This window comes from Dermatophagoides farinae, chromosome 10 (assembly GCF_024713945.1).
Source record: "Dermatophagoides farinae isolate YC_2012a chromosome 10, ASM2471394v1, whole genome shotgun sequence".
In the NCBI taxonomy this organism is placed as follows: Eukaryota; Metazoa; Arthropoda; class Arachnida; order Sarcoptiformes; family Pyroglyphidae; genus Dermatophagoides; species Dermatophagoides farinae.
This window is the reverse complement of record NC_134686.1, coordinates 631714-657210: the sequence shown is the minus strand read 5'-3', so window position 1 is coordinate 657210 and position 25497 is coordinate 631714. Positions and strand designations below refer to the sequence as shown.

The window sequence follows — 25497 nt, the reverse complement described above, 5'->3', positions numbered from 1 at the left end:
TACAAGCAACAAGCATCATTCATTTTGTGTTTGTTTTTTTTGTGTGTGTGTAAATAAACATTTGCGCGCGCGGGCGTATAAATGTTCTCTCTCAATTTTTTTTCATCATTATGATGAGATGAGATGATGATGATGATCGTTGATGGATATCGCCCAAAAATCCTCCTAATATGGCAACCATCTCTTTCCATGTTAGGATCTATTTTTGAATATTTCTTCACATCATTTTTTCTGTGTGTGTGTGTGTAGGATTATTCTGTTTATTCATTCGAATGTTTCAACATTTGTGAAATTTTACCATTCATCACATATATTCAAAAATAAACGGCAGCTTTTTTTAAAAAATATTTGATTGTTGATCTGGTAATTGAACCAATTTTGAATGATAATAATTATCGTTGAAAAATTTCTTTTTTCTCACCAATTAGAACTATATCGAGATGGCCACTCCAAGTCCACAACCACCGCAAACAAATGGTAAAACTACACCAAAATTATTCGAAACAATTGGAACATTTGGACGAAAGAAAAAAATTCGTGAAGGTTTGTTTTTTTTTTTGTCGAATAAACCCTTAATGATTTGTGAAATTGATCAATTTAGCTGAAGCTGCACAAGGAATCGTTCAAGAAGGAAAACAAGCAATCGATGGTAATGAACAGCATCCAGTTTTTGATACATCACCTGAAAGTTTTGTTCTTGGTAAAAATGAATGAATGAAATGAAATGAAATTTCGTTTTTTCAAGATGTGAATTTTTTCTTCATTTCAATTATAGCCGATGGTGAAGAACGATCAATGATTGAACCAGGAATGATTAATAATTATGATTACCAAGAATTGAGAAAAATATTAATCAATTGGATCAACGATGAATTGAGGTTTGAATGTAGTGGGAATTTTTCCAATTTTCTCAAATTTTTTAAATCATTTTTCAGTGATCATCGAATCATTGTTAAAGATTTGACCGAAGATTTATATGATGGTCAAATTTTGGGCAAACTTGTTGAAAAATTAAGTGGACAACAATTGGCCGTCGTTGAAGTGACACAAAATGAAGATTTTCAACGTGCAAAACTTAAAATGGTTCTTGAAACAGCTAATCGTTTGCTTGGCCTAGACGGACAACGTGTCCGTTGGACTGATAAAGGAATTCATAATAAAAATACGGTTGAAATTATTCATTTATTAGTGGCTTTGATACGATTTTATCGTGCACCAATTCGTCTGCCACCAAATGTTCAAATCAGTATTTTGATTATTCAGGTAATTTTTTTTGTTACTTTTTAGCGAAATTGATGATTTGATGATTTTTTGTAGAAACTACAAGGTACCCTACATAAACGTGTTCAAACCGAATCATTGACTGAAGCATATGATGAATTAAGTAAACGTGCTGAACCAAGAGATGCATTTGACATGATTTTCGATCATACACCCGAAAAGGTTCATTCAATCAAACAATCTGTTGCACATTTCATTAATATGCATTTAAGTCGATTGAATATTGAATCAAGTCCACCGGATGATATTGATCCACATTCATTTAGTGATGGTTTAAATATTGTCTTTTTAATCGGCATGCTTGAAGGTTATTTTGTACCGCTTGGCAATATTTATACAACTGCATCGGTTGATCCTATTGCTGAAGCTGTTGGTACAAAAGAAACGGCTTTTAAAAGCCATAATTATATGGAATCATCACCACACCATAAATTACATAATGTTAATGTGGCATTAGAATTACTTGAAGATGCTGGTATCAATGTAATTATTGTTTTTTTTCAATCTCTAAAAAAATTTTGAATTTTAATTTTTTCTGTTTTTTTCATAATTCGAATATAATATACAGTTGCGAAACAAAGTTCGTGCCGAAGATATTGTCAATGCCGATCTAAAAGCCACACTACGTGTATTGTTTATGATTTTTTCCAAATATAAAAATGTTCGTTATTGAATTGATAAATTTGCGATAAATTCGGCAAAAAAAAAAAAAAAATGGCAGACTAATTTTCAAAGTGTTCAAACGATGAGATGATATCGCAAATTTCGATCCATTATTCTAATAACTTTACCGCTAATTGATTGACAAAAGAATCGATATTCTTTGTTTTTATTATTATTTAAATTTTATTCTAAAAAAAACTTTATTGACAAATAAATAATTTTCAACAAAAAAAAAAAAAAAAAATTTAAAAGGACGAAACATCCAAATTCATGGTATACATTCATAAATGACGTTATATAGTTTTCAATTGTCACACACACACACACAACCTGATGAGGTGTCTTTTTGCGGCTGTTTTACACACACACACACACAGATTCACATAACTCAAACACATCATCATCATTACATCGAGTGAGTTGCTCCCAAGGATTATTTAATTCAGTTTTTATGTCATCGATCAAACCATAAAAAATTGTACGAAAAAATAAAATAAAATTCAATCCGTCATCTAATGTCTGTAATAATAATAACATATAATTGAATAGAGTCTGAATTAGTGAACAATTTTGTTACCATTAGTCAACTAATGAGCTCTTTTCTAGTGTTTCTTGACGAAGAAAGCGAAGATAGTCCTATCCATCTTTCGTTGGGCATTTCTCCATCAACATTAGCCTATTTAAGCCAAATCGATCCATTCGCTTCCATATCGTTACCATCGAACGTTGAATCACAACAATATTCTTATCAAATGTTGACTAAATTTGAATCAAAATCATCACGTGTTAAAGGAATTGTATTCCATCCAAAACGGCCATGGGTATTGGCATCATTACATTCCGGTCTTATACAATTATGGGATTATCGTGTCGGTACATTGATCGATAAATTCGATGAACATGATGGACCAGTTCGTGGTATTGATTTCCATAATCAACAACCATTATTTGTATCCGGTGGTGATGATTACAAAATAAAGGTATTCACATTATTATTACAAAACGATCATTAGTTATTAATCTTGAATTTTTCTATATAGGTTTGGAATTATAAATCACGCCGGTGTATATTTACATTGTTGGGTCATTTGGATTATATTCGTGTTGTTAAATTTCATCATGAATATCCATGGATTTTAAGCTGTTCTGATGATCAAACTATTCGTATATGGAATTGGCAATCACGTACCGGTATCAGTATTTTGACTGGACATAATCATTATGTCATGTGTGCTCAATTTCATCCAACCGAAGATCTTGTTGTTTCCTGTTCGCTTGATCAAACTGTACGTGTTTGGGATATTTCTGGTTTGCGAAAGAAAAATGTTTCGCCCGGTCCTGGTGGTCTTGATGATCATCTAAAAAATCCACATTCAGCCGATTTATTTGGTTCATCCGATGTTTATGTTAAACATGTTCTGGAAGGCCATGATCGTGGTGTAAATTGGGCCGCTTTTCATCCAACCATGCCACTCATTGTTTCAGGTGCCGATGATCGTCTTGTTAAACTATGGCGTATGAATGAATCAAAAGCCTGGGAAGTAGATTCATGTCGTGGCCATTATAATAATGTTTCATGTGTCATATTTCATCCAAAACAAGATCTAATATTGAGCAATTCTGAAGATAAAAGCATTCGTGTTTGGGATCTAACTAAACGGACTTGTTTATCTTCTTTCCGTCGTGAACATGAACGATTCTGGATATTGACTGCACATCCAAATCAAAATCTATTTGCAGCTGGACATGATGGTGGAATCATTGTTTTCAAATTGGAAAGAGAACGTCCAGCATTTACTATTCATTCTAATTTTCTTTTCTATTTAAAAGATCATTTTCTACGACGATTAGATTTTACAACGGCTAAAGATATCCCAGTCATACAGCTACGAAATCGTGGCCGTATACCACCGCATTCAATTTATTATAATCCAGCTGCCAATGCAATGCTTATTACATGCCGATCACCAAATGCAGAGAATAGTATCTATGAGCTATATCCATTACCGAAAGAAATTGATGGCTCACAAAATACTGATCCACCGGAAACAAAACGTTCAGCAGGTTTGACGGCCATTTGGATTGCAAGAGATCGTTTTGCTGTACTGGATCGTAATCATCAGATTATAATAAAAAATCTTAAAAATGAAAACATTAAAACCTTGACAACAAGAGCATGCGATGAAATATTCTATGCCGGTACTGGAATGATATTGTTACGTGATACTGATGGTCTTGTACTATATGATATTCAACAAAATCGTGAATTGATCAATGTAACATGTCCAAAAGTTAAATTTGTCATCTGGAATAATGACATGTCCAATGTATGTTTATTGAGTAAACATCAATTAACAATTTGTAATCGAAGATTAGAAATTAGTGCAACAATAACGGAAACAAATAAGATTAAAAGTGGTGCCTGGGATGATCTTGGTGTTTTCATCTATACAACATCGAATCATATAAAATATGCATTATTGAATGGTGATCATGGTATTATTCGTACATTGGATTTGCCTGTTTATCTTACCAGAATTAAACAGCAACAAGTTTATTGTTTGGATCGTGAAATTAAATCAAAAATTTTGAATATTGATACAACAGAATTTAAATTTAAATTGGCATTAGTTAATCGTAAATATGATGAAGTGTTACACATGGTTCGTAATGCTGAATTGGTTGGCCAATCTATTATTGCCTATTTGCAGAAAAAAGGCTATCCTGAAGTTGCATTACATTTTGTTAAAGATGAAAAAACTAGATTCGCTTTAGCATTAGAATGTGGTAATATTGAAGTTGCATTAGAAGCGGCAAGATCATTGGATGATCAAACATGTTGGGAACGTTTGGCCGATGCAGCATTAATGCAAGGTAATCATCAAGTGGTGGAAATGGCTTATCAACGGACAAAAAATTATGATAAATTATCATTCCTTTATTTGGTGACGGGAAATTTGGAAAAACTACGAAAAATGATGAAGATTGCCGAAATTCGTAAAGATACATCAGCTCAATTCAAGAATGCATTGTTATTGGGTGATGTTGAAGAACGTTTAAAAATTCTTCGTAGTTCTGATCAATTGTCTTTGGCTTATCTTTGTGCCACTACACATGGTCTTGAATCCGAAGCCGAAGAAATGAAACAGATGCTTGATCCGGAGAAAAAATTACCTGTGCCTGATTCAAATGCTGTGTTATTGCAACCAACTTTACCGATTTTGCCTAATGAAGAAAATTGGCCATTATTAACCGTTACACGTGGTTTCTTCGAAGGTGCCATGGCTGCGACAAAAGGCAAAACTGGCCTAAAATCAGCTTCCGATATGTTAATTATTGATGAAAATGGTGGAACCGATGCTGGTGAAGGTGGTTGGGGTGATGAAGCCGATCTTGATCTGGACAATAATGGAAATAATGCAATCAATGATGATGACGATGATGATCTTATGCATGATGCAAAAGAAGATGGCGATACACCTGGTTGGGATGTTGATGATCTGGATATACAGGACTTACCACAACAGGAAGCAGGAATGGATGAGAATTATTTCGTGGCTCCAACACGTGGATATCCACCAACACATTATTGGATCAAAAATTCAAAACTTGTTGTGGATCATATTTTGGCTGGATCTTTTGAGACTGCTTTCAGACTTTTAAATGAACAGGTAAATGTGTTTCATGATTCCATTAAATTTTTTTTTCTAATTGAAATTTTATTATTTCTGAATAGGTTGCGGTTGTAAATTTCGAACCATTGAAAGCAATATTCATGATGACCTATGCTCGATCACGTGCTGCTTATCAAGGCATATCATATCTTCCAACAATGTTTGCCTATCCACAACGAAATCCACGTGATGATTTTACAAAAGGACTACCGGCAATCGAGATACAAATGTTGGATCATCTTATACAACGTTTGCAACAATGTTATCAATTGACTACAATGGGAAAATTTCAGGATGCCGTTGAACGTTTCCGTCAATTAATGTTAAGTGTTCTGATGCTTTCGGTGGATAGTAAACAGGAAATAATTGAAGCAAAAAAATTGCTCGAAATTTGTCGTGAATATATTGTTGGCCTTTCGATGGAAATTGAAAGAAAATCAATGCCAAAAGAATCGATTGAAAATCAGAAACGTTCATGTGAAATGGCTGCATATTTTACACATATTCATTTACAACCAGTACATCAGATATTAACATTACGTACAGCATTGAATTTATTTTTTAAATTGAAAAATTTCCAAACAGCATCATCGTTTGCACGACGACTATTAGAATTGGGACCAAAAGCCGATGTTGCTGCACAAACAAGAAAAGTTTTACAAGCATGTGAAAAATCAGCCAACGATGAACATAGGCTCAATTATTCGGAACATAATCCATTCAATATATGTGCCGCATCATATACACCAATTTATCGTGGACATGTGGAAACCAAATGTCCATTCTGTGAGGCAACATATTCACCTGAATATCAGAATACAATTTGTCGTGTTTGTCAGGTATCGGCAATCGGACGTGAAGCCATTGGGCTTCGTATTAGTTCATTACAATTTCGTTGATTTCAAAATGATGATGATGATTCAAATTTGTCAATTTTATTAAAGAAAAAAAAAAGAAAATTTTTAACTTGATCATTTCTTTGCTCTTTTCTCTCGATACACCCACACCCACACACACACACAAGCACACGTTATTATTATTTGTCACCAATGATTTATAAATGGTCGCGTATTGTAATTTTTTTTTCAAATTAATAATCCAATTGATTAATTGATTGATTGATTATCAAATATACACCCATATATGCTGTGTGCGTTTCAACTTTATATTATTCATTTTTTTTATATAAATAAATTATTTTTTAAACAAAGTAAAAAAAATAAAAAACATCATCAACATTAATTAACCAGAAAAAAATCTCACTATTGATCTTATGGTACTTTTTAAAAATCGTTGCACACGTCTCATGAATGATGATGGTGATTGACTGGAATTTGTACGGCCATTATGTTGTTGTTGTTGTTGTTGATCACGATTTAGATACGATATGGATTTATTATTGTTCATCAATGTATTTGCTGCATGTACAACAACATTACATGAACCTTGTGAACATTTTTTTCCATCACCACAGCGACTGCCTTCAAGTGCAGGATGTGCTGGTGATGCCCAATGTCCATATGAGCACCATAATTCTTTACAGATATCCTAAAAAATTTAAAAAATAAAAAAATTGAATTATTTGAAATCAATTGATATTAGAATTACAATAGATGATTACATTGAATGGAGATCTTTTCGAAATGTATGGTTGATATTGATCACCCAATGCTAATTGACATTGTTGTTGTAAATCATATTGTTCACCAGGCAAACGATAATCGTGATGATCATCCAATGGACTTGTATATGTGAAAAATGGTGTCTGATCAGATGTTTTTTCCAAACATTTTAAATTGGATTTTCTTTCAAAAACAAACAAACAAACAGAAATGATTTTTGTTGATTAGACAACACAACATAGACATGACTTACTTTAGAAAATTTTCCAAATATAAATTACTACATGGTGACCAATGAATTTTACCTGGTCCAGTTTTTTCCGACATAATATATTTATCCGATTCACAATTATTATCATAACCATCGTGTAACATTCCTAGGCTAGAAGAGAAAAAATGAAAAATTTTGTCAACAAACAAAATAACAACAACAACAACAATCGACATGTATGTGTCAATAAAATGTCAACCTATGTGCCATCTCATGTGCAATAACAAATGCAGATTCAAAATTTTTTCCTTCATTCAATGTACAGCTATATGATGGTCGACACATTCCATTCACCCATGCAAGGCCTAAAACTTTTTTATTTTTTTCATCATCGGCCATCATTTTATAGAGATCCAATCTTTGTGGAAAAAAAATGAGAAAAAATTTATCAAACAAACAAAAGAAAAGAAAATGTCAAACACACCCGGTCAACATGAGTGCATGATCCCAACGTTGATTAACGGCTGTTCGTTTCCACAGTCTTTTTTGCCATGCACAAAAATTATCTAAATATTGATCAATATCACCATCGGCTGTATTTGGTACACCAACATCATTCTGATTATTACGATCTAAATAAACAATTTTTTTGATAACAATACGAATTTTTGTTTTCATTGTATCGAAATTATAAATTAATTGCACTTCATTCATAATGGCAAGTATCAATTTCTCTAAATCTTGTCTTGCGCCATTAAAATTTTCAATCAATGATTGATCAACAAAAATTATTGTTTCAATATCGTAAATTTTATCCGGTAAATTTCCGCCAATTTGTTGTTGTTTTACTGTGTCTCGTTTTCTGATTATTAGTTTTCGATTCATGTTGGAATTTTCCATTGAAATACGATATAAATGATGTGAATCAAATTTTTGAATTTTCCAACCGAATTTTTGATGGTTTTGTGGTTGATTAGATGGACAACAAATTTCATTGGTGCTATTGAAATCATCAGTTATATTAATAGACCTCTTATTATCATCATCATCATCATCATTGATATTGACAAAAGTTTTCAAATGCGAAACAAATGATGATCTTATCACAATGGTTTCATTATTCAACATGATTGTTGCATACTAATTTGGCAATTTGGTTAATTTCAAACGTAAACGATGATGAGAATTAGATTTTACAATGGCAAAAAAAAAATACTCACCAAAATTGTTTGATTAGAATTATCTGGACAAATTGTAGCCGCTATAATGCCATTTGAATCCATCGGTACGATTAGTTTTCCTTGATAGAAATCACATTCAATGTTGGAATTTGAAGCATTTATTTTGTCCAATACGGCATAAAAAATTTGTTCTTTCGTATTGAATGTTAATAGATATTTAGTATTGGTTGTTTTGGTGGTGTTTGCGGTAATCGATTTATCGATCTCACCATCATTGGTTTTTATTTCGATTAAATTTGGTCTAATTATTTCGGCTTTATTTATTGAATATTTTGTTTCAATTCGATACTATTATATTGAAATAACAAGAAACGAAATTGAAATTTACAACGCTAGTTGATAATATATTGATTTTATTACTCACAATGGTCATCATAATGATAATGGTGATGATTGGAAAACAAATTGAATTGTAGGACATTGTTTTTTTTTGTTTTGTTTTCTCGGAACAATTTCGATCGGATATGGAACGATTTTTTTTTTATATCACACAAGATTTTAGCGGGCAGAAAATTTATTCAATCATTCGATTCGTCAATGATGTGTTGTTGTTTTTTTTTCGAATCAAGACAGCTGCACAAATACTTTCACTGATGAACCACTGGTGTTGAATTGAATTGAGAATAGAGATAACAAATTAAAATGAATTACTTGGTGATGAAATAATCCATCAATCGACCAATTTTTATATCTATTTATCATCATCATCATCATCATCATCATCATAGCCAAACAAACGAATAGTGTATCATTTTGGAATTCTGAAATTGAAATTTTTTTTTTCGCACATTTTTGAATCATTAAACTACTTGTATTTGTTCAGTGTGTTCATCAGTGTCTATAGATTGATCAAAAAAAAAAAAAAAAAAAATAAAAAAATTTTGTTGTCAAATCAAATGAAAATGAAACACACACACACACACACACACACACACTTTTTCTCTATCATTCCACAAGTTTCTATTTTTTTTTTCTCTGGTTTCATACGACATACATACATTACCTAACGATGGTTGGATCGTCGTGCAACCAGGCAACAATAAAATAAACCAAATTTTTTTTTGTTGTTGTTGTTGTTGTCGCTGCTGATAATATATTTTGGTTATAATAATTAAAAATGCAACAACATAAACAGGTGATAATGTTGTTGACCTTTCTCTCTCTTTTTTTTCTTTTCGAAGTTGACATCAGAATAATCATCAAATATATCCATCTTCATCATCATCATTACATTGTGTTATCATTTTCGATTGTTTGATTGAATTCGAAATTCTATAGTTTGTTGTTTCTCATTTTAGGAACATGGAATGAATAAATGAATGATGTTGTTGTTGTTGGAATGTTCGATGTGTTAAACATGATGGAATGAATGAATGAAACTGTCATCCAGATGTGTTTTAATATATAAAAAAAAATTCGGCCATGATCCGGTGTCATCCATAATCAACCGACCATAACGGATGCAAATTATATATTCAAAAATATAATTTTATAAACGCACACAATTTCATGTTATTTGAATTGAAAAATTATTTAGGCCACAATTTTTTTTTTTTGAATGTAATCAAAAATGATGATGAATTGAATTGAATTGAAAGTGAAATTGAACTTTCTAATGTGGCCATTTATTGTTTAAATGTTTTCACGAACGTCCTATATGAATGGTAGAAAATATTTATGTTGATTGGCTGGAATGTTTATTTTGAATTTAGAATTTTTTTTTTTGAATTTTTGTTTTTCTTTGAAAATCAATACAAAATGACCAAGAATTTTGAATTATGCAACACATCTACAATCGATCTGAATCCTTGTATTATTGATTATTCAAAAAAATTCCACGCTTTCATCGTTGGAACATATCAATTGATTGAAGTTGGATCGAAAACATATGATGAGGATTACACTGAAGATCAATTGGCATTTCTAAATAATCGAATTGGCAGCATAAATGTTTTTAATGTTGATTGCAAATTGATTTGCAAACATCAATGTCAATCGGGTGGTGTTTTTGATCTGAAAATCTCTAATTATCATCATGATACTAGTAGCAACAGCGAAATGATTATTGCTGCACATTCGAATGGAATGTTTGGTATTTATAAATTTGAAAATGGTGTTCGCATTCATAATGTTCAACAAATCAAAACTGGCCAAACAATGTTGACCACCATTGGTGATTTATTCATTGGTAACATTCTAACAATTGCTATTGGCAGTTCAGATGGTCGACTATTATGTTATGAATTTACGATAAATGATTCAATTGAAAATCTAATGGAACAATCATCAGCGGATAATTTAATACAATCATCCACCGTTACAAACGATTCATTATCAATATGGTATTTGAAAATGGTACATCTGGAAATTATGGAATCAACAATTGAACAAAATTTAATTTTTGTTTGTTCCGAAGATTCTATGTGGCGAATATTTACCTACAGGTATGTTGTTTTTTTTTATTTCTTGATTCTATAATCATACTCATTCTATATTTGTGTTATATAGCTCGAAAAATCTGACCAAATTATTCGAAAACTGTGATTCATCCTATGGTGTAACATCAATTGAAATATTTCGTATAGATCATGTTGATTTGAATACTGTTTCCATCATTTTACTTGTTGGTTCATATGATGAATATTTACGGATTTATAGCATTGAATTGAAATTCGATCATCATTGCAAGGAAACAATGAAAATTCTTCAATGTTTACAACAAAAAAAGATTCATATAAATGGTGGTGGAATATGGCGAATTCTTGTGAATAATGACAACGATGATGATGATAATAATAATACAATTCTATTATCGGCAATGTATTCCGGTGCTTATTGGCTTACATTAGAAATCCCGACGGAATACCAGAACGGTTTCAAACAAAATCACCATTTAAATATAGATTATAAATTGAATAAATTTCCAATCGAAAATGATGATTCAAATGAAAATCATCTTGTTTATGGAATCGGTTCCGATTCCATTCTATCAACGATACTGTTTGCATCATTTTATGAGAAAAAAATTTTTCTTTATAAATCCTGTGATTGAATAAATAAAAATAAAGAATAAAATAGACGTTTGATGTTTAAATTTTTTTTTCAATGAATTCATTCATGAATTCTGTTACCAAAAAAAAAAAAATTCCAAATTCTTTCCACATCCTCATCATATGTTTGGAAAAAAAATACTTGAAAATTGAATTTTTTAAAATTGTTGCCAAATCATTATTCCATCACTTTGATTTGTTGTCTTTTTTTTTCTCTCTCTCTATCCCCATTTTTCCACCACCCACTCATTGAATTGGAAAAAAAATGTGATAAAAATTAATGAAGTAGCCTATTATCGAAAGTGACAATCATCACAATTGCGATACATCTGAATGATGAATCTGACACAATCAATGTTGATGGATTTTTTTCCCTTCTTTTTCTTTTGGTGATCGATAATGACAACACATACACAATCCACTTTAATTTCATCATCACCATCACTTAATCCTGGTTTTGTGTATGGTGAACAAAGAAAAAAAAATCAATCAATCGTTGCTGCTGCTGTCGTCATTCTCTTAAATTAATGTCTGTCTACTATTTATTTTTCATCATCATCATCAAGACTGTAAATCTGAATCAACGAAATAGATAAAAGTTTTTTTCTTTCTGTATGAACATTGGAACATTCATTCTTTTGAATCAATGTAAGTTGTTTTGTTTCTGTTTCTGTTTCACATTGTTATTCAAAAGTATCGAAAACTTTTCTATATTGATGATCGATTGTTTTTTGTTTTTGTTTTATTTTCATTATGAATTTTATGAAAATGAATCACATTTATTTTATATATTTGATAATTTCGAATCACAATTTTTGAATATTTGTTTATATATCACATTTATAAGTCATTTATATTCAAAAAATTCCAACTTTTTTTTCGTGTGTGTGTGTGTGTGTGTGCGTCAGATTTCAAAGGCAAACATTAGGCCTTAATCGTTTGAATTGATCATCAGTCAATGGTATCCATCTGTAGCCTAACATTCGTGAAATTTCTGAAAATGTTTGCTCATATGAACGTGATGTTTGCCGTAACCATTGTACAAAATGTTCACGCCATGATGGATTGATTAAACAATCAAAACGTTTACGTATAGCATTACGACGTATATAAAGTGTTGTTAAATTTCTTGCATATGTAACAATCAATAATAATGTGGCCGTTGATATTAAATCATTGATGATTATTGTTCGTAATCTTGAACAATTTTCACTGATATAAATCTACATATGATGAACCATCAGAAACGATTTAAAAATTTTTTTTTTCAAACATACCAGAAATGTATCCACACGATCCATATATGATCGATGTATAGTATATTTTGGTATATGATAAAATGCCAAACATTCCAAACTTTGGCCATACAATTGTCCAATTTCAATGAGCCTAGTACAGCTTGGCCTTATGATTGGTGCATCATATATGATGGATGTAATACGTGTTGGTTGTAATGATAATTCCTATATATGTGAAGATGAAAGTTATCTTTAATATTTTCAATTACAAATATTGCGTATATACACCACCCATACATATGTCAATGGATTCTGACAACAACGACTTGTCGTTCGATTCACCATAACCAAATGTATTTGTATGTGGTGATTAATTTTTGAAAATTTTTTCCACAAACCAAATGATAATGGTCCTTGTGATCGTGTTAATTCAGTTTGTACAATATATAAATGATTCAATGATCGATTCAATGCCAATAGAATTAATACATCTTCATCAAGATGCTTGTTACATACGTAAAACGGATGAAAAGAAATGAAAAAATCAAAATTAAATTAAATTATGGAAAAAATGAAGAAAGAAAAAATCAATTGATCAATATGTTCATCTGTTTTGTGTATTGCAAAAATTTATCGCTAAGCTTATTGGCAAAACAAACAAATATTTTTTGTTTAATAATTCAATAAATCAATCAATCAATTCAAGTGGAAAAATGTGTTTGTTTGTGTTTGTTTTTATGCTATCGATCGATATGAAATCTGTTATACATACTTGACATGAAATAACCAACGTATCAAGATTTAGAAATATTCCAACATGTAAAAATGCATACGAATTTTTACAACAATTAATCAATGTTAATGTACGCAATTGTTCATGACAATTTATGGCCACATTGTCCAATAGATAACGTGCTTCATCTGGACACAATAATAGATCACGTAATGCTAAATATTTTAATCCTGGTATATAATATCCGGAAAAAAAACAAAAAAAAATCATTAGAATTCAAATGACCAAAACAACAACAACAATCAACAATCAACATACCAACAAGATGGTACATTAATTCTTTCAATGCTTCCAATAATTTACCACCAGTACCAATCACTTCTGTATCATCATTTCGTATATCACCTGTTGATAAACGATGATGACGACGATGATGATGTTGTTGTTGTAGTTGATCATTATTATTATTATTATCACCATTAATTGATTGATGAATTGGCCTACAACCGAATGTAAAATCAAAACAATTTAAATTCCTTAAACGATTCGGTTGATAGTGTTCAGCAAATTGTGATAAAATTTTCATAAATTCATATAGATTAAAAAAATTATTCATCGGTTTTATTATCAAACGACGAATATTTGTACCGAATTTCCAAAGAAATGCCTTTGAAATGAAAAAAAAATCGATTAAAAAATTAAAAATCAAAGTAGTGGTTAGAATTTTTCAATTATTACTTGTGTTTTAAATGAATCGATCATTCGTTGATATCCTAGATAATAATTAAATTTACGTTTAGTAAATGATTTATCCGTCACAATCAATGTTGTCCATATTGTTGGTGAATAAAAACATTCAAACCAATGTGGACATACTTGTGATGCTAAATGTCTTTCTTTGATCGATAATAATTGAAAAATTTCTTCTAAAATATCGATCGGCATATAATTCCAATATATTCGCTTTGGTTGTTGATATCGATTCATCATTCGTTTTCTTTGCTGTCTTTCAAGATGTTTTAATCTTTTCTTTTCCTCTTTTTTTGACAAAAATTTTGTTACTGCTTTTGTTGATGTCGAATAATTGTCATTGATATTTTCAAATTGATCATCAACAATAACAAATTGTTGTTGTTGGTTATTTTCATTATTAATATCAACAGGAAAATATAATTGAATTTCTTGTTGTTGCTGTTTATTTTGTCCAACAATATCGATGTCATTCAAATCATCATTTTTGATTTTGGCTATAGAAACGGTTTCATTCTCTTTTCGATCATTACTAAGACAACTATCACCAATATTTTCATTATTATTCGATATAAACGATGATGGTGATGATGATGATGATTGAATTTTGTTATTATTTTCATCATCAGCGATACAAATATTGATTTGTATTTGATTGGATGACGACAGCATGAATCCTTGTTCTTGTTGTTGTTGTCGATGATTTGTGGTATTCAAATCCATCACATTTATGATAGATTCATTATTTGCTACATTTGATGTTTGTTTGTTAAAGCCATTGAAATTCAATTGGAGATAGAGAATGAGAGAGAGAGAAAATGAAAAAAAAACAAAATTAGAAATGAAAATGCCATTTTGTCGTTGTCATTGTTATTGCTATTGTTGTCATCATCATCATCATCATTCATCAATTTATTTATAATTTATGTTTGTGTGTGTGTGTGTGTGTTCAAACTTTAATCAATAAACATTCACATTCATTGAACATAGTAGTAGGAAAATCACATTTTTTTTCTCCCAAACAAACCTGAATTAGTTGTGTTGACATTTGTTGTTGTTGTTGTTGTTGTTAGTGGAATACTGGATATTGTATCATTATCATTTAATTGACGACCATTGATTTCATCTTGACAACGGCAACAATTTTGATGATCATGATGATCATCAGAATTATTTTGAGAATTTTGTTCAGACATTATTATCGCCGTCAATTCAATCGATTTTAATCGGACAATCGTCGTTTTTTTTTCATTTGATCATTTCATATCAATCGAATATACATCACACAGACGACGCACAATGAAAATTTTTTTTTTGAAAAAAAATCACTGCTGTATTGATTTGAACAAACACACAAAAACACAGTCGCTACACAACTAGCTAGATTGTTTACATTTCATTATGTTTTCTGGATTTGTGTAGGTGGATGTTTTGAATTTAGAAAACCAACAAAGAAAAAAAAACCGCAAAAAACAAAATCATATTTTCATCTTTGGAAAACAAAATTCATTATCATCATCATCATCATCATATATAGAAATTGCCAACCAAATCAACTGAAACACATGTATTGAATTATAAATTCAACGTGGTGGCTACATTAGCGTCTTTTTAATGATTTTTTTTTTCTATTTGTTTGTTTGTTTGTTTAAATATTAATCATCAATTTGGAAATGGTAAACAAAAATTCACATTCAATATTCACTCACTGTTTGTCTCTTTCTCTCTCTCTCTGTTTTTTGTTGTTTGTGTGACTTTGATTCTTTATTTTTTTTTCTCAATTTCCATAAAAAACTTTTTTGTTGTTGTTGTTGTTCATACCGTTCATTTTTAAAAATATCATCATCATCAACAACAACAACAACTGCAGTTGAATGCCAAGTTTGTGTGCATAAAAATGTGGTTGATGAAAAATTATTCTTGAAGAATTTTCATTTCATTTCAATATTCATTATGTGTGTGTGTGTGTTTGTGTGTTTGTTTGTTTGTTTGTTCAAAGTATAAGAAACCTTTTCATTTACGACAATATATTTGTTGTAGTAGCAGCAGAGCATCAGTGGAATTTGAAAAAAAAGTGTTTCTTGTTTAATAATAATAATAATATATTATTACATCATCATATAATAAAATTCTGTTTTCGTATAGATGAAATTCTCTTTCTTTTTTGTTTTGTTTTGTTTATTCTTATTCTTAAAAACATGTTTTTTTTTTTCGTTCCACAACATTTTATTGCCTTTTTTTTCTTTAGCTTAGAAAATATTCTGCTGCCATTATTAATTCTGTGTGCATTTTCTTCGTTATCATCATCATCATCTTGAAATCTTATTTTTTTTTTTTGCTCTCCATTCTATCATATTCTTCTTGTTCATTTTTTATTATTATTATTATTCGTCTTTACTATATTCATTCGTAGTGTGTAAAATATTCATAATCAAAACAAACAAATCATATTGTGTCAACAACAAGATCATTTTCATTCTTATTTTTTTTAACTTGTTTCTCAATAGAATACATAATTATGGCGATGATGATAATAATGATGTGTGTGGTTATGTAATAATGGCATATTCTGTTGTCGTTTTTTTTGGTTATTTTCATTTATTGAATCGTTTTTTTTTTGTTTGTAATTTGAGATTTACGTTTTTTTTTCTGTTTTCAGAGATCCAAACAAACAATGAATGAATGAATGAATGATTCTTGAATGAGATTCTTAAAGGAAAATGAGTGGAAAAAAATTATTCATCAGAATCTGAAAGAATCACACATACACTTGAAGAGATATATAACAAGCACCAGATCATTTTAAATGATTTAAAATTACTACTGATGATACTGATAATAAGCTGAAAACAAGACATGTGAACATGCGTTCGATTCATCATTCCATTATGGTTCCAAATTCTTTTCTTTTTTTTTCTTGTTGTCAAATGAATTGAAAAAATGTATATATATAGAGTGATTATATATTCTATATGGCAGCAATATTCTCGTAGACGACAAAATATCATGTATGTGTAAGCAAAATGCTGCTGCTGGAATTTTTTTTTTTTTTTTTTTTGAAATAAAATACAACCACTACAAAATGTATAATTGTACAAGTGTATTGAAACTTTTTTTGTTGTTGTTGTATATATGATGCTCATGCCCAATCCAATATCCAAAATATCTATACACATACCGATACATCTCAAATAAAAAAAAAGTCATATTCTCTCTAGGAACCTACTGGTACTGCTGTTTCTAAATCTTTATTTTTTTTTCCTGTATGAATGGCTGATATTTGGATATTTTTTTTTGTTTCTTCATACATCTTAGTGTTTGTTAGCTTCTTCTTACTTTCAAAATTTTTTTTTTTTTTTTTTGCTGTTTTGGTTTTGTTGTTGTCCATGGCCTTTTCATTTATGGGTTAGTCTACATTTTTGTCACGCTCATCATGTGTGTGTGTGTGTGTGTATCCTATAATCAAACAGATAGATAAATGGATAGATAGATAGACATTTGAGTCTTTATTTATTTTTTATTTTATTTCCTGAATGTTTTGATCTTAGTCTGTTTGATCTGTTGGATTCATTTGTATTTGTTTGTGCTTGTGCGTATATATTTGTGTTGCTTCTGCTTCAATGCTATTTCAACATTTGTGTACATTTGTTTCTGTGTGTGTGTGTGTTTGTGTTTGAATTTCAAAAAGGGTCTCCAACGCACACACACACACATAAAAAAATTTGTTTTTTTTCTGTCAAACTAATTCCATTCTAATTCAATTCAATGGATCGAGAACACATCCTATATATCCTATTCAATTGTCGGTTGTAATCCTATCGCTTTTCATATGATTTTTATTCAATTCCAAAATTGATTTTCAATTTGGTTACAAAATGAATCAATTTTAATTTCTGAAATTAAATTTCACCAAAATTTCATTTCATTTCATTTCATTGAAAACGGAAACGAAAACGAAAACGAAAAAATTTAAATTATTTTTGCTTGTTTTTTTTTTCTTACCACCCACACACGCTGTAATCGTTGTTTTTTTATTTTATTTCGATTTCCCGAAAAAAAAACGCACAATTCATGCTTTATCACCATCATCATCATCATCATCATTATGGATTTCATCTGAATTGTCGTCGTTAGGTAACAATAATAATAATAATAAAAACAAACAGACAGAATATTTCCATCAAAAAAAAAAATAGAAATAATCATCATTCATCACGCAAATAATGTTGTTGTTGTTTTTTTGTCCAATGCCTGTGATTTGAAAGTGAAGTGAATAGAATAAAAAAGATTCGTATCCAATCAACATGTTTTTTTTGTTCATCATCACGTTGAATTAATCTTCTTTTCAATTGTCATCATTTTTTTCTGTTTGTTTTTTTTTTTTTTTTTTTTTTTGATTCATTCATTCATCATCACACACACACACTTGTGTACGTGTGTATGTAGGTAGCAATAACATAGTAGTGTCGCCTACACATTGATTCCACAAGAAAACAGAATAAAAAAAACAGAATCATAAAATATTTATGATTCTGTTTTTTTATTCTGTTTTGATCCAGAATCCAATCCAATTCTTAATGTATTGATCTTTGAATCTCGTGTTTTTCTTTATTTCCAGAAATAAAATTATTGATTGCCATAAATAATATTTTCATGCATAGAATATATTTATATACAAAATAATATTCTACTTCTCTCTACTTCTCTCTCTATCTCTCCAGAATTTTCTAGTCACCGTTATGGATTCTTCAATCTATTGAATTCTCTGTGTCTCTCTGTCTGTGTGTGTGTTTGTAATAATTTTTTTATGATGAAAATTTATTTTATTTTTTTAAAAAAACCCCGTCATAAACAGATGAATATAATAACCACATAATTTTATTCACGCATAAAAAATAAAAATAAAAATGAAAATGTCATCAAAAATCAATGATGAAGATGATGATGAAAATATGAATAATGATGATCTGTCAATGACGAATCATCATTCTATTATATTATCAGCAAACGATGAACAACAGCAACAAGAACCAAATTCAAATTGTAAAATAATGATGAATAATAAATCAATCATTTCTATTAATCATCACAATTCACCATCAAAATCATTATTATCATCATCATCATCATTGAATAAATCATCATCAACCACTTCTTCTTCTTCCGCCTCATCGTCATCAACGTCATCATCAAATCCAGATCAAATTTTAAATAAAGAAATTTTCAATTTTTCCAATGAATTAAATGATTATGAACTTCATTCATCTAACAACAGCAATGATAATGTGAAAACAACACCACAGAAAACTGTCTGTTTTCATTCGGTTACAGGTCAGCCTGGATCTGATAAAAAAATTACAAATGGTAAGTTTTTTTATGAATTTTTAACATTCGTTGGTAGACAATTCTTTCTTTCCTTAAAAAAAAAATAAATAATGAAGAGAATTTACCATTTGAACATTTCATTCAAATTCAATCAATTTGGTTTGAATATATTTTTTTTTCCAAAAAAATGATGATGTGAAATCTCTCTGTCTATGTTTGTGAATAATTCATGTTTGGTAGACAATTCATAAATTCATTCATTCCGTTGGAATAAATTGTATTCACCATGCATAAAAGAATTGGATGCCAATTTATTTATTTTTTATTTTTTTATTCACATTTCAAAATTGAAATCATTATTATTAGAACCAGATTCTATCATCATTCATCATTTTTAACATTTTATCATCAATTATTGTTCATAGATATAGATATATTTTCCATCATTAGAATTGTATGTATATACTATTAATTGATAAGAAATCTCCAGAATTTTTGGAATTTATATGGCTTATATTTCATTTTCATTTCCATTATTTATACATGAACAAAATGGATAATAATGATGATGATGATGATAATGATAATGATAATGTTCAACAGAATTCGGATTAATATTAATGGATACGATTATTTTAGTAGATTGAGATCACATCATCATGTTCATCTGTGATTGTAATTGGATTTTTTTTGTTTTGTTTCTTTTTCTTCGAAATCTGAAACCATTTTGTTTTTTTTTCTTTCTTCGATAATGCATTCCTTGGAATCAAATCATTTTTTGTTTTCTTTGTCATTCTATTTTTATCCATTTTTTTATCTTGTTTTTTCCATTTTCATTCATTCACCTATTCATTCATTTTTTTGCACTAATTAGCCATCGACTGTTTACAAAACATGATTAATGGCACAACATTGATCAAAGTGAAAGCCAGTATGCGACAATATAGACGTTTTTATTCATTGGAAGAAGATTTGACCATTATTCGTTGGTCACCATCTACGAAAAAAACATCAAAAGCTAAATGTAAGTTGTAGTAGTGAAAGAAGAAATTTAAAAAAAAATTGTCATGATCAACCTGTTTGTATTTTTATATTTTGTATTGTATTACAGTACCAATCAAAAGTATACGTGAAGTTCGTCGTGGAAAAAATACCGATGTTTTAAAGAATCCAGAAATCACTGGAATATATAAAGAAGAATGTTCATTTTCAATCATATATGGTGATGATTTTGAATCAATCGATCTGATTGCATTATCATCGGTAGAGGCAAATATATGGGTGACTGGATTGAATTTTCTAATCGGACTTATACGATGTAAGTATCTAATATTTTTTTTTCATTGAATTACAAAAACTTTTTTTTTATTTCCAATCAATTTATTGTGCATGTGTGTGTGTACACTACTTTTTTTTTACAATTAAATTTCACTCACTGAAGCCTTTGTTTATCATTCACAATTTTCGTTTGTTTGTTTGTTTTGTTTTTAATCATCAGTATTTGTGTTCAATTGCACAAAACACACACACACATATTTACCGTTCCAAATGAAATTACGTTAGCAACAACAATCCTTGGTCCTTTGTGATTGCAAAACTTTTTTTCATTATTTCACAAAAAAAAAAATTTCTTCGAATTTCATTTCATTTTCACTAAACAAAACTAATTCCTCAACATGGATGAAACTTTTCAATTAAATTCATTTGAATAAAAAATGAACATGTTTTTTTTTTTTCTCTCTCTCTCTCTCTCTCTCTCTCTCTCTTTCTTGCTGTTTTTGGATAATTTATCATCTTTGTGACACAATGACATGCGTTGCTGTTGCTGTTCATTAACTATTATCTCATGGTTATTGATTTTATTAATTTACTTCAAATTTTTTCCCTCTCTCTCATTCCATTGTATCCAAATATAGCTCCAGATTCATTAGAAGGACGAGAAAAAATGCGCGAAAAATGGCTATTAGATGTATTCGATGAAGCCGATTCTGATCATAAAGGAATGCTTGATGAATTGGAAACAATTGCATTGTTAAAAAAATTAAATGAACGTCTTTGTATTGATAGTTTGAAACAGAAAATTATGGAATTTGAAATGAGCAAAAAAAATGGTGAACAACGTGGCTGTATATCGAAACATGCATTCATTAGTCTATTTACGCAAACAGCAACTAGGCCGGATATTTATTTCATTCTAGTACGGTAAGATTCCATTTTCCATTTTTTCATGGTCCTTTCAAGCCATACACACACACACACACACAGACTCAACTTTTCCTAGGAAAAAAAGCAATCTTTTTTTCTGGTCAAAACCAAAAAAAAAGTATCATATCACCAAAATGTACATTTGTCATTTTTTCTCTTTTCCTCGTTGAATGGTTTTTGTTTTTTATTTTTTTTGGGCCCACTTCATAATAATAAATCATCAAAGTTTTGCTTTTTTTTCTTTTTTTTGGTCATATTAATTTTCAATTTTTTTCCCTGTCCTCATGTGAAACATTAATAATTTTTTTCCGTCTCTCATTTCTATTTCTACCACTATATGTATATATAGTTATTGTGGCAGAGATTATATGACAATGGAAGAATTGCAACTATTTTTAGAAGGCGAACAAGCCATCCAAGGAACATCATTGGAATTGTGTAAAAATCTAATCAAACGTTTTGAACCATCTGATCAGGCTAGAAATAAACAACAATTATTGATTGATGGTTTCACACAATTTTTAATGTCCGATGCATGCGATATCCTAGGGCTAGCACCGAAACAAATTTCACATAACATGAATCGTCCGTTTGTCGATTATTTTATCTCATCATCATATAATACGTATGTTTTTGTTGTGTGTGTTTTTGTTGTTTTGATTTTCAAAAACAAAATAGCCACGAGCGAATATTGAAAATGACAAAAAAAAATTTTTTTGTTTATCTCCTTATCTATTATAGATATCTTATTGAAGATCAAGTTAAAGGACCATCTAGCTGTGAAGGATACACAAAAGCATTATTATCAGGTGAAAAATTTATTGATGATGATTCGTTTATTTTTTTCTTGTCAATTTTTATTGAATACTGAATGAATGAATGAATGAATTTTTTTTTCGTTTGTTTCAGGATGTCGTTGCATAAAGATTGATGTACATGATGGTCCAGATTATTGTCCACTAGTATTCCATAGAAATACTTTAACAAGCAAAATTCCATTAATGGATGTGCTGACCACTATAAAAGAAATGGCTTTTATAAGCTCACCGTATGTGTATTCTTTGTTTGTTTTCCATTTTGTCGTTTTATTTACTTATTCATTTATTTCTATTTTTTTATTTTTTTGTTTGTTCGCAAAATTCCATCCATTCAATGACCACAATGTTGTTGTCGTCATCAATTTTTTTTTTATACATAGTTATCCAGTGATTATTCATCTAGAAAATCATTGTTCATTAAATGTACAGAAAGAAGTGGCCAGATTATTTAGAAAAATTCTTGCCGATCATTTATTCTTATTATCAACATCATCATTGGATATTATGAATAATGGTGGTGAATCATCATCATCATCATCATTATTATCAATGAAATTTAAAATGGAAACCATGTCACTATCATCAAATTCATCATCAGATGATTATATGGCTATTGATATGCAACATAGTAATGCTTCATCATCAGAAAAATATCTAAACACTATCTGTGATCAATTTGCGTTGAATTCATCCACAATGGCGACAAATATTTGGTCCAAATTGACGCCAGAAAAATTGATGTATAAAATAATTATCTCGGTATTTTCATTTTTAGCTTTATTTGACCCATTTCATTCAACTGAATTTTTTTTGTTCTTTAAAAGGGTAAAAAAATTGGCAATAAAAATCGAATAATCGATGAAGTTAGTGATGAAGAAGAAGAAAATCATGATTTTCGTAATGATGATGCTCATAAACCACGTATTGCCATCTGTCAAGAGCTTTCGGAAATAATTTCAATGAATCGTGTTAAACCCAAAGATAATAATAATTGTGATGATAATAATTGGTCCAATTTTGATAATTCAAATTGTAAGTGACAGATAATCAATAATTTCTCTTAATCATCTGATCCATTTTTCAGTAATCCATCTAAATGAATCATTAGCGGTTAAAATTGCACAGCAAAACATCGAAGAATTGACACAACGTAATAAATATTTCATGACAATGGTCACACCAGATATAAGTCGTATTGATTCAAGTAATCTGAATCCATTAGATTTCTGGAATTGTGGTGTACAACTTATTTCAATGAATTATCAGGTATGTTGTTGTTGTTGTGCATTGATAGATGTGATAATCGTTTGTTTTTTGAAAAATTTATTATTAACCAGACCAATGGTCAAATTATGAATATATATCGTGGTTGGTTCAGTCAAAATGGTTGCTGTGGCTATGTATTGAAACCAACATATTTACGTGGAAAATATTCAACATTTAATTTACGACGTAAAGATGCCATAATATCAGGTATTTTCTCGGAAGATTTTGACATATATTTTGACCATTTTTTCTCTTTTTTTCAGGTGTAGATCCATTAAATATTCGAATCAAAATTATCAGTGGTCAACAATTACCAAGACCTAAAGGAGCATCGATGAAAGCCAATTCAATTGATCCATATATTATTGTACAATGTCTTGGTACATCTATTGATTGTGCTGAATATCGTACATCCACCGTATCGAATGATGGTCATAATCCAATTTTTGATGAAAGTTTTGAATTCAATGTCTGTCTACCAGAATTGACGATGATTCGTTTTCTAGTATTGGATGATGATTATATTAATGATGATTTTATTGGACAATTAGCCGTACCAATATCATGTTTGGAATCTGGCTATAAACATATTAAACTATTGAATATGAATGATGAAATTAATACCAAATGCAAGTTTATTCGTTAAAATAGCTTTAACACAGAGGTTTGAAATTTATTTGAATTCTTTCTTTCATTCATTTTAATCGTTGAATTATTTCTACTTTGATATGGATCAAGATATGGATCAAAACAAAAATTACGAAGAAAAAAAAGTTGGTCACAAAAACATAATCATGATGCCAAACAAATGGGCGTGAAACATTTGGATGAACAACTTAAACAGGTGTTTGCCATGATGAATGAATCATCATTATTGAGGAAAAATATCGAAAAAAATTATATTGAATTATGTGATGAATGTTCATTGCCAGAAAGTGCAAATATGGCACAATGTTTACGAATAATAACATTAAGATTGGCCACTTGTCCAACGGTGATTGGTTTCAAAATCGTTACATCTGAATTAGGTGTAAGTGTGAACTAATTCATTAATTTCTGACCTAAATAAAACATGATATCCATCCAGTATCCATGTGTACAGGTTTGCGGTGAATTGACTACACGTTTAAATCGTACAATAACAACATTGGATCGTTGTCTATTGGAATTATTCAAAACCATTGATCAATCTAAAAATTACATTGCATCTGTAAGTTTAACAGCTAATTTATTGATTATAAATTCCATTGATTATATTGATTTTTCTTTTCAGTTATCTGAATTATTTGAAAAATTATCCAATGTCAACTATCAATATGAAGGTGTTGTGGATAAATCAAATGATTCAAATCAAATGCTCCAATATTTTTTGAATTCACCATCATCATCATCTAAAAAAACAATCAACAAATGAACAACA

The 25497-nt window shown here is 29.7% G+C and overlaps 6 protein-coding genes across 8 annotated transcripts; 4 read left to right on the top strand and 2 right to left on the bottom strand.

Moving 5' to 3' along the window:
• Positions 1-77: 77 nt before the first annotated feature.
• Positions 78-2188, top strand: parvin (beta-parvin). The gene is made up of 7 exons (XM_047053553.2): positions 78-363; positions 429-543; positions 602-700; positions 776-878; positions 936-1263; positions 1318-1764; positions 1850-2188. Exons 2-7 carry the CDS (start codon positions 441-443, stop codon positions 1952-1954), a joined length of 1185 nt encoding a protein of 394 aa, XP_046909509.1. The 5' UTR covers positions 78-363; positions 429-440; the 3' UTR covers positions 1955-2188.
• A 116-nt stretch (positions 2189-2304) lies between these two features.
• Positions 2305-6577, top strand: alphaCOP (coatomer subunit alpha). Of its 2 annotated transcripts, none has more exons than XM_047053551.2 (3): positions 2305-2924; positions 2985-5615; positions 5681-6577. In XM_047053551.2, the coding sequence occupies exons 1-3, from the start codon at positions 2535-2537 to the stop codon at positions 6515-6517; spliced, it is 3858 nt and encodes a 1285-aa protein (XP_046909507.1). In that variant the 5' UTR covers positions 2305-2534; the 3' UTR covers positions 6518-6577. The 2 variants fall into 2 exon arrangements, with proteins under 2 accessions (XP_046909507.1, XP_075590981.1); XM_075734866.1 differs by having other exon boundaries at positions 2310-2924; positions 2985-5621.
• A 185-nt stretch (positions 6578-6762) lies between these two features.
• LOC124490965 (A disintegrin and metalloproteinase with thrombospondin motifs 12-like) lies at positions 6763-10270 on the bottom strand. Of its 2 annotated transcripts, XM_075734867.1 has the most exons (8): positions 9691-10270; positions 9057-9530; positions 8672-8980; positions 7936-8591; positions 7711-7869; positions 7494-7622; positions 7240-7423; positions 6763-7166 (listed from the first exon to the last, which is right to left on the bottom strand). In XM_075734867.1, the coding sequence occupies exons 2-8, from the start codon at positions 9111-9113 to the stop codon at positions 6861-6863; spliced, it is 1800 nt and encodes a 599-aa protein (XP_075590982.1). In that variant the 5' UTR covers positions 9114-9530; positions 9691-10270; the 3' UTR covers positions 6763-6860. The 2 variants fall into 2 exon arrangements, with proteins under 2 accessions (XP_075590982.1, XP_046909508.2); XM_047053552.2 differs by lacking the exon at positions 9691-10270 and having other exon boundaries at positions 9057-9638.
• A 115-nt stretch (positions 10271-10385) lies between these two features.
• LOC124500592 (uncharacterized) lies at positions 10386-11769 on the top strand. Its single transcript, XM_047064683.2, has 2 exons — positions 10386-11136; positions 11201-11769. The coding sequence occupies exons 1-2, from the start codon at positions 10451-10453 to the stop codon at positions 11742-11744; spliced, it is 1230 nt and encodes a 409-aa protein (XP_046920639.2). The 5' UTR covers positions 10386-10450; the 3' UTR covers positions 11745-11769.
• A 700-nt stretch (positions 11770-12469) lies between these two features.
• On the bottom strand, positions 12470-18867 carry LOC124490214 (uncharacterized). The gene is made up of 7 exons (XM_047052679.2): positions 15491-18867; positions 14452-15212; positions 14032-14380; positions 13753-13943; positions 13278-13484; positions 13020-13205; positions 12470-12965 (listed from the first exon to the last, which is right to left on the bottom strand). The coding sequence occupies exons 1-7, from the start codon at positions 15657-15659 to the stop codon at positions 12654-12656; spliced, it is 2175 nt and encodes a 724-aa protein (XP_046908635.2). The 5' UTR covers positions 15660-18867; the 3' UTR covers positions 12470-12653.
• Positions 18868-18913: 46 nt separating this feature from the next.
• LOC124489830 (inactive phospholipase C-like protein 1) lies at positions 18914-25491 on the top strand. Its single transcript, XM_047052225.2, is given in 16 exon segments — positions 18914-19827; positions 20663-20812; positions 20900-21106; positions 21705-21990; positions 22343-22618; positions 22735-22802; positions 22903-23041; positions 23192-23570; positions 23636-23843; positions 23896-24077; positions 24149-24284; positions 24341-24690; positions 24692-24741; positions 24816-25107; positions 25165-25287; positions 25351-25491. Coding segments are annotated over 16 exon segments (3444 nt in total). The 5' UTR covers positions 18914-19370.
• Positions 25492-25497: the final 6 nt, after the last annotated feature.